Here is a 9,538-nt window from a genome sequence, read left to right on the forward strand (position 1 = left end):
CTGGCCCTAACAACCTGAGTTGGATCCCTGGGACCTACATGTTGTTGCACACTGAACTGTCCTCTATATGTGCGCACATGGGCAAAAAATTATTAAATAAACAAATAAAGCCAATGCTTGAGATATGTTTTGAGAGGGTGGTGGTGCATACCTTTAATCCCATCACTTGGGAGGCTGAGGCAGGCAAGCTCAAGGGCAGCCTTGACTACAAAGTGAGTTCCCAAACAGCTGTGACTGTTAGAGAAACCCTGTCTCAAAAACAAACAAAAAAACCACCAGCAACAAAAAAGTGTGCTTCACCAAGCCTGGCCTTAAAAATAACTATTTAAAACAGGAAGAGACTTTAGTGTGTGTGTGTGTGTGTGTGTGTGTGTATCTGCATGCCCCATCATTTTTTTTTACCCCTATGTATTATGTGTGTAAATAATCCCAATTAAATTAAATATCCCTGTCGTTTTGATGATAAGAAAGTAGGGAATCCTCCTTCTCCAAAAGAAAGGAAATGAGGTTAAGAATGTGGAAATTAAGGACAGTCTAGTGTATGTTGTATGCTTAGTAATTGAAGGATGAAGGATGCCAACCCGCACATACATGAGCACCAGGACCTAGACTGGGAAGAGGATAGACAGAGTGTAAGTAGAGGTACATTACCTGAGAAAGCCAAGTGAAGGGTAGGACATCCTTGTGAGTTAGAGAGGAACCAGCCACCAGGTTCTCAAGGTATTCGTTTGATAGATACCAATGTATATTAGTACAATCAACCTTTACATAATAAGGAAAAGTTTGGGGCACAGTCTACACAGACTGGCTTCAAATCCCAGACTTCAGCTTTCTAAAAATGCACTAATGCACACAAACCAGACCAATGAAGCATACATTTAATCTTGCATTAGGGAGGCAGAGGCAAGATAATCTCTGGAATTCTAGGTCAGCCAGGTCTACATAGTAAGATACTTTCTTAAAACATTTCTTAAACACCTACTTTAAGCAGAAATGCTTAATACAAACTGTAAATATGAGTATTCTTGTTACTAACTGTTGTAGGAAATAACCTCAGTGTTTAGCGTTTAGACTGGTTTACATGTGCATGTCTTAATTGAAGTTTTCTCCAGAAGAGGTCACCAGATCCCCAGCTTCCAGTTGGGTTACTGTGATCTCCCGGCTTTCGTTCTCATTGTAGGGTTCTGCTTTTAGTACCTCCACATCTACTTTTGAGTTATACCAAGTCTAAAGTTAAGGCATTTATGTTTTTTAATATAATGGAGAAGTAACTGGATTTTGTTTAAAGTTCTGTTTTTTAGTTGTGCTATGTTTTTAGAATAACATTGTAGTATTTACTTGGCTATTTGTAACTTGAATTTGGTACATGGTGTAGAGATTGACAACACCAGGTGTCACCTTGGCTTTCAGACTGCTAACATGACAATGGTTTGATACAATGTCTAGATAGGTAGGTGAGTTACTTATGGCAGACCCACCACATAGGGCAGTAAATGCCCAGGTAGACACATGTCTCCTTGTGAAGTAGATCTTCTTTGCAGCAGCTTTGGGTCTCCAGAAGCCCAGGTTACTTAGGAGCTTGGCCCTCCTGCCTGGGATTATAGATGTGTGCCACCAAGTTTGGTTTCTTACTCACTGTTTTACCTGTGTCAAAAAGATCAGAAGACACTTGGGAATTGGTTCTCTTTCCCCATGTAGATCAAGAGTAAAATCCAGCCTTGTAGTAAGTGCTTTTAACTGCTGACCCATTGTGACACTCATTAATTAATTGCTTTAACATTGTTGCTTGGAGCTTAAAAAAATTCATTTATTTACTTTTAAATTATGAGTATACATTTCGTTATGTTCATGTAAGTACAGGCCCAGTGGTGATTTCAGTATTGTGGGAAGAGGTTGGAATGTGTAAAGCAGGTGTGATAATGGATTTTGTGGTGGTAGTGCCTTTCCTATGTTGGGTATGGCCACTTCAAATTCTTCTTAATAGTCTAGAAAAATGGTGTTTTATAGCTTTTTTTTTTTTTAATTTTTTTTTTTTTTTTTTTTTTTTTTGTAATGTTACTAGGTAATAGCTAAGAGAAAGGAGGAATCTGGAAAGATAAAGCTTTTGCTTCATTGGATGCCTGAAGACATGTAAGTATTTGAAATACTGTGTGTAAAAAATTTTATTCTGCCAGGCAGTAGTGGCACATGCCTTTAATCCCAGTGTTTGGGAGGCAGAGGCAGGGGGAAATCTCTGTGAGTTCAAGACCAGCCTGGTCTACAAAGTTCTAGGATAGCCAGGGCTGTTACATAGAGAAACCCTGTCTCTTAAAATTATTTAACGTATTAAAATATAAATCTTAAGATAAATTGAATTATGCTGTTCTCTGAGGTTGTAGAATTGGCAATTGAACATTCTAGGAGATTTTTATACTTTTTAATTAACTGTGCCCACCTCAAGGAAGTTTCTGATGAGGCCTGAGAGGGCCACTAATCAGTGTGGAACCTTAGTGTCAGCAGGAGATACTCATTGGAGCTTCTGACCTCTCCTGCATGGCTGCTTGGCCAGGTTATAAAGCACAATTGTCTTTGTGGAGTAGGTCTCAAGTTCATTTAGAAAGCTGCTACCTGGGTAACACCTAAGCAGCTGTCAGGGTCTCTTCCCATGACCCACTCACTGTTGGTGAACTTGTAATCACCTGCCTCCACCTCTTAGAGTGATGGGATTAGAGATGTGAACTACTATGCCTGTCTTATACAGTTTGTTTGTTTGTTTAAACAAAAATAGGGTTGGGTAGGGATTTGAGACCAGGTTGCATGGAGCCCAGGCAGGTTTTGAGTTCTTGACTCTTCTGTTTTCTGTTCCGGGGCTTGTACCATGCTGTGCTTGATGCTGTTTTAAAAAGATAAATTTCTAAGTTTATTCTCTTTTGATGCTGATCTTTGAGGAGCCAGGTTTGATTCCCAGCACCTACATGGCGCCACATGGCATTCATGACTCCAGATACCCTCTTTTTGCCTTTTAGGGCATCAGGCACATGCATGGTGCACAGGCATAAACATAGATAGAACACTCAAAATAAAAACAGATCTTTTTAAATGTCAAATTTAAATGCCTTTACAATCCCACTATTATAGAAATTGCACAATACAGATATCAAAGTACTCTGAATGTTTTGTAGGATTAAATATCTTAAATTCAGAATTTGGTCACATACATGCATTATATTTTCTTTCATTTCATGTGGGTTCAGTCTTATGAGAGGCCTCTCCTTTGCACTCCTGGTATTTGCTGTATTACTGAGTTCACACACTGATGGAGTTTTCCTTTTTTAGTGAAGAAACAGTGAGATTTCCATTGACTTCACTTTGTTAGAAGCCAGGCTGTACAAATTCCTAGTCTACCCTATACCTCAAATGCTGTTCATTGGCTGTGTGCTGTGGTCTGTGTCTGGTCCTGACTAGATGAGATGACACATCTGTCTTTGCAGAAGCACATAGGTGTCCCTGTCAGAGCAGCAGGAAAGACTGAGGATAAGTCTATGATAACTGTACATCACTGGCTTTTCTTTTCTTTAATTCATAGTCTGCCAGATGTGTGGGTGAATGAAAGTGAACGACATCAGTTAAAAACTAAAGTAGTTCATTTATCAAAGCTACCCAAAGATACTGCCTTGCTGTTGGACCCAAACATTTACAGGTAATTTACTCTGACAGTATGCTTTCTATTCTGAATTGTCATCTTGTAGTTTTCTAAATTTCAGGTAAGTTGGGATTTATTTTTTGAGTACATACTGATTACTCTTTATCCAAAATGCTGTGTTTTGTTTTTACCTAGACATGACTAGTTGAACATCTTTGATCAGAATGCTCCAGTAGTCATGGTGGTGACTCTGCCTTCACTTAGCTGGGTTTCTCTGTCCAATAGGCATTCTAGTTTGTTAGTTTTTTGTTTTGGTTTTTCAAGACAGGGTTTCTCTGCATTACTTTGGAGCCTATCCTGGAACTTGATCTGTACACCAGGCTGGCCTTGAACTCACAGAGATCCGCCTGCCTCTGCTTCTCCATTGCTGGGATTAAAGGCGTGCGCCACCAACACTCAGCTTTTTTTTTTTTTTCCTTTGAGGAGTGCAGGGTTTGTAAGGCATCAGGGTCTTATGTGGTTCAAGCTGCTCAAACTTGCTATGTAGCCAATGCTGCCTCACCACCCAAGTTTTGAGCATTATATCACATTGTTGTTCTTTGCTTTTTAAAAGCGTGGCTGTGATATCACAAGAGCTAAGGGTTTTAGAATGATAAAGTTTATTTGGCTTAAATTATGTTACACAAATATTTTGGAATTAATTTTAAAATGTGATTCTGAGACTGGCTCAGGAGGAGTTAAGAGTACTTGCTGTTTTTGCAGAGGACCTGAGTGTTCTAAGCACATGCCCTCATCCACTTGTAACTCCAGCTTTAGGGGACCTGATACCTCCTGGCTTTGTGTGGGCACCAGTACACATGTGATACTCAGATCCCGCACATACATGTTATCGAAAACCTTAATTTAAAAAAGACACGAGTATCTGTATTTAAATCAGACTCTTGTAGGTCTAAAAATAACTTGAATATGTCTTAAATTTTATGTACTTCGTCTACTTTCTCCCAAAACTTTGAAAGGAGCAGTTTAAGTAGCAGTGTGCCTACTGAGTTCTTCAGAGGCTCCTGTTTCTAAGCTTGGCTGACTGTTCTAGATGGCGGTGCTAGGAAGAGAAGTGGCCAGGAGCTTTCCTAGTCACTTTTGTAATTGCTTGGTACACAGCACAGCACCCTCTCTGGGGCCAGGGTCTCCGTGCATAGATTGGAAACTGCAGTAGGAAGTCCCATTTCATCTGCCCAAGGTTACACATGTTGCTCTATCCAAATAACATAGACTACTTGGGTGATGAAACCAGGGATTAAAAAGGCACTTGACTTTATTCTTTTAGAATGAGGATACATTTAATGTATTTTTTTTTAATATGAATTTTTATTTAAATTAGAAACAATCTTATTTTACATATCAATCTCCAATTTCTTATGAGAATGGATTGGCCAGAGGTAAGATGATACTGATAATCCCAGTTTTTTTTTTTTTTTTGGGGGGGGAGACAAAGTTTCTCTGTGTAGGCCTGTTTGTCCTGGAACCCTGGAACTCGCTCTGTAGACCATGCTGGCCTTTGCTCAGAGACCCACTTGCCTCCGCCTCCTGAGTGCTGGGACTAAAGGTGTGTTCAACCACTGCTGCCACCACACCACCCAGCATATTTTTTTAACTGTCATAAAATTAGCTAATTTGGGGTGGTGCAGGTTAGAGTGGTGGGGATCAAACTGAGGAGCACCGCATCCTCCCTGCTGGTTTACAGGGGTTCATTGTAGCAGTCACAAACACCCCAGGGGCTCTGCTCCTCCAACTACACTGCTGTCTGTGATGCATCTGGTGATATTGTGTCAGGGTTCTTATATGAGGCATTCTTTTGAGAGCAAAATGTTAACATTCACTGGCCTTACCATGAAGGAATGTCAGGACTCTTGGGTTTCTCTCCCGCCCTTCCCCCCTTTTTAGATAAACTATCCTTTGTGGAAGGAAGGTGCTAACTTGTGAACCTGGTGTCCTAGGAGAGCAGTGTTTGGGGGGAGCTGGGCTGCTTTAGTGCTGGTTATGAACGCTTTCACAGTTGACAGCCAGATGAGTCTCCTTGCTTATCCCTGCTCTTCTCCCTCCCTCCCTCTGCCTTTCTCACACATCAGCTTGTTTTTGTGCTCTTGTGCTTTGTGGGAAGCAGTTTAGATAGCTTAGTGAAAATGATTTAAAATATTCTTCATACTTAGAATTCATGTTCAGAAGTACTGATAGAAACGAGGTTGGCTGGTTCAAGATAAGCGATTCTTTTGTTTTTTTACTAGAAGTTTCTTGGGAAATGAGGATGTCCTTAAGACGTGCCTTTGTGTAGCCCACATTATCCTGGAATTCCACATTCTCCCACATCAGTCTCCTAAGTGCTTGATTTATAGGCCTCATCACATTTGGCTTGTGTGTTAACTGTTAAAAACAACCAGCCAGAATGAAACACGCCCCCCCCCCCCCCCCCAAACAAAAAACGCCTCACCATTGGATTTTGTCTTTGTTGCTGCCTTCCCTCTGAAGTTGGAGCTGAGGAACTTTAATGTGGTGCAGGCAGAAAGGTCAATTGTTTCTTGGTGTGAGATGTGTCTGGATTTTGACTGGGAAAACTATTGTTTCCACTTGTCTTTTTGAGGACCAAGTCCTTGCTAATATATACATTTCATAATGAAAAGTAGTACTGTTACAATACAAAATACACACTTCACTTCCAAATGAGACTATAAAGAACATTTCATTGAAATTTAAATATACATTAGATGTGGAACTCTTGATAAATATTATCAAGAGTATCAGATTACAGAGACTTTCATTAAAAGCCATGTAAATAAACTTGTGTTCATTCTATCTTTATATTTTAGGAATAATTACTTTTGCTTCCAGTATACATATTTGCTTCCTGAGACAGGGTCTTTCTGTGTTGCCCCCGATACCCTTAAACTCCCGCCTCAGTCTCGAGTAGTTGGGGCTGAAGGCATGCAGCGGCAATTGGAAATCCCTGTTTATTACGGCCTGTCACTACCACTGTGCTCAAGTCGACAAGTGTTTGTAATATCTCTTTTGAGGTACTCAGTGTTTGTGATTCAACTGAATAAAGAATTTTTCTTTTTCTTTTTCTAGAACAATGCCGCAGAAGAGGTTGAAGAGGTAAAACATAGATAAATACATAAAGCAAGCAAGCGGGGCCTCCTGCAGTCCTAGTCACTGACAATGGGCTTAGGAAAGTTGCACAGTAGAGTCAACCCCTTCCTCTTTTATTTTTAAGTCCAGTATTTAGAGTAATATTTATGCTGAGTGTGGACACTCTGTGAATGAAGTAGGTCTTCTGTGGAATATATTAATATATTACTGTGGTCCACATGACATGGAATGGCGCTGTGGGAGACTGCGCAGACACTCTCTGGCAACTCAGTTGAACAGCTTCTCAAAGGCTTTGCATGCTCGCTGCTTAAGCTGCTTTTTTCCTCCCCTTAGTGATTACAGTAGTTTTATTGGAAAGACGAACAATTGCCCTTAAAAATACCAAAAGCACTGTGAGATACTCTTCTTGACAGTGTGCATTGATTTGAAGTCCTAATAGAAAATATTTAGACAGTGGAAATTATTATCAAGAGATAATTAACCTTCCAGTTATGATAAATAGATGTGATTGGTTGCCATTTGTGTTCTTTTGCAGAACTCTGATAAGAAAAATGTTCAATTTGTATTTAAGCAAACAGTGAACGACATTTGCAATCAACTAAAATTCGTCTATCGAATTAGGTCTGAGAATTACTGTTAAAGAGTGTTGCCGTATGTCTGTTGGCTCCCTTTTCAGGACTAGGGTCTTTCATGGGGTACAGTGTGTTATATTTACCTACATAACTACTCTTGTCAATGGTTTTTGAAAAAAACCTCAACTTCAAAATATTTGAATAATCTTCATATGTTCATTTAACCTGTGACTTAATTAATTTTTTTCCTGAGGAAAGTGTTGGTTTTTGAATTTTTTTCTTAATGTAAAAAAAAAAAAAAAAATGTATTTTTTTTAAAGTATCTTCAAACCGAATCTTTTATGCACCAAAGTTGGTTTTGAAAAGGAAAATAAAATCACTTTCTTGCTTGGCACGCAAGAAGCCATATGGAATTTTTTTAACTTTACAGAAATGGAAATATGTGTAACTTGTCAGTACTGTATCAAACAAATGTCGAATAGAGATAATAGAGCGTTGCTTGTAAATAATTCAGCAGATTTGTAATATATTTTTCTATTATGAAATGTACTGTAGATGTTTTCTAGAGGCATGAAAGTCAATGTATATATTATGGTAGAAATAATATTGACGGGAATTGTAACTCACTAGTGCTGCCAGAGGGATTGCTAACAAAGCACCTTTAACAAGAGATGTCTTTGCAGACTGAAGGGACTGTGTACTACTGTTAATGTCTAAGAACAAAGCATGGGACGTCCTTCCAGAAACCGAGATGGAAGTTCGGGCACTCACCTCTGACAGTGACTGAGGTGATCGCCCCTCACTGTGCGTGGGGAGCACATGGTAACACTGTACTGTGCAGTCAGACTGCAGGAAGAAAGCACTCCTCACCCACCAGTTCTTGCTTCCTACAAGGACAGGAAAACCAGCAGTTTTTATACTCATTTTTTTTTTTTTTTTTAAAAGAAAGGTAGACAAAAATATAAAATTGGTTTGGTTTTAAACCAATTTTGGTTTTAAAATGGGAAAGGTTCCATGATGCATAGATCATTTCTCATTTGCTTAAAAAAGAAAAACCACACACACAAAAGTTAGTGAAAGTATTTTAGGCTTGAACAGGGCAGGGGTAAAGTGGTAGACGGGACTGAGGAGCCCTGCTGGGGAGGACACTCTGGAACTCGTCTAACATGCTCTGTAGCAAACGGGAGTCTATTTTCAGAAGAAGAGAAGCAGTGTGTTCTTAACTGTTATTTTTTCTTTTGCTTAAGCACTTCATCATTAGTTTTATTCTCCATCTGCGAAGTACTCTGCAATCTCCTTTGTTCCTTTTAACTTTTGGTTTGTTATAACATTGCCAAATAGAGGTGTTTCAGACATAGAGTTTGTACCTGTATTTTTATTTTACTGTCTCATGTTCTTGTAAGTCATTCTCAATTGACCGATGATTGTAGACTTTGCTTGAGTATTTTTTCTAATAAAACAAAGCAAATCACATTTAGCTTCAAATTGTAACAATTCAATTTAATTTTAAGATGATATCTGGAAATACACATCCAACATTTTCTTTAGGTGTACAGAAATTAATCACTATAATGTATAAAGAAATGTAGAAGTTGAAACCATATTTCTGGCTGTACTCAGTTATTCATGGTCCCTTTTCTTCTGATGTGACTTGGGTTTGACACTGTTACTAGCATACCAAAAAGAATATGAAGTAAAGCCAAGCTAGTTTTATAGCTTGTATGTATGCATATTCATTCATTCACTCACACACACACACACTCAAATCTGATTGGAAAGTGTGGACATTTTAGTTTGTAATGTTCATGAATGTTCTTACTGAGCTCTGCTCTTCCTCTGCCCACACATGACATATTTTGTGGTGGGCCTAGGATTATGTTTCTTTTTCCAAATCCACATCTCGTCCATCGCGGACAGTCTGCAGCCCACAGACACATTTATTCATTTTCATGGCTGTTCCTTGATATTCCCCTGGAGTGGAATATTGGAGTAGTGAGGCCTTAGGGGCCTGTAAGCCCGATGTATTTAGTGTCTGCTTTATAAAAAGATGCTTGTTCTTCCCTTGTATAGCTGATAACAATGTTGGAGCAGTAAGCATAGACCACAGGGTTTGCACTTAGTAGGGTAGGGTAGTGTTGACGTTGGTTGTGAGCACAGTGTTGAGTGTCTGAGGTCTTCTCTCTCTCTCTGTCTCTTACACACA

At 39.2% G+C, this 9,538-nt stretch overlaps 1 protein-coding gene across 1 annotated transcript in view; it reads left to right on the forward strand.

Moving 5' to 3' along the window:
* The window catches only part of Aebp2 (AE binding protein 2), a 40,442-nt gene extending 31,630 nt beyond the window's left edge, over positions 1-8,812 (forward strand). Inside the window, exons 6-9 of the mRNA XM_051173426.1 lie at positions 2,063-2,130; positions 3,566-3,679; positions 6,743-6,769; positions 7,299-8,812. Coding sequence (XP_051029383.1) covers positions 2,063-2,130; positions 3,566-3,679; positions 6,743-6,769; positions 7,299-7,344 — 255 coding nt within the window. The 3' untranslated portion in view covers positions 7,345-8,812. The remainder of the gene's footprint in view (positions 1-2,062; positions 2,131-3,565; positions 3,680-6,742; positions 6,770-7,298) is intronic.
* Positions 8,813-9,538: the final 726 nt, after the last annotated feature.

Source organism: Phodopus roborovskii, unplaced genomic scaffold (assembly GCF_943737965.1).
Source record: "Phodopus roborovskii unplaced genomic scaffold, PHOROB, whole genome shotgun sequence".
NCBI lineage: Eukaryota > Metazoa > Chordata > Mammalia > Rodentia > Cricetidae > Phodopus > Phodopus roborovskii.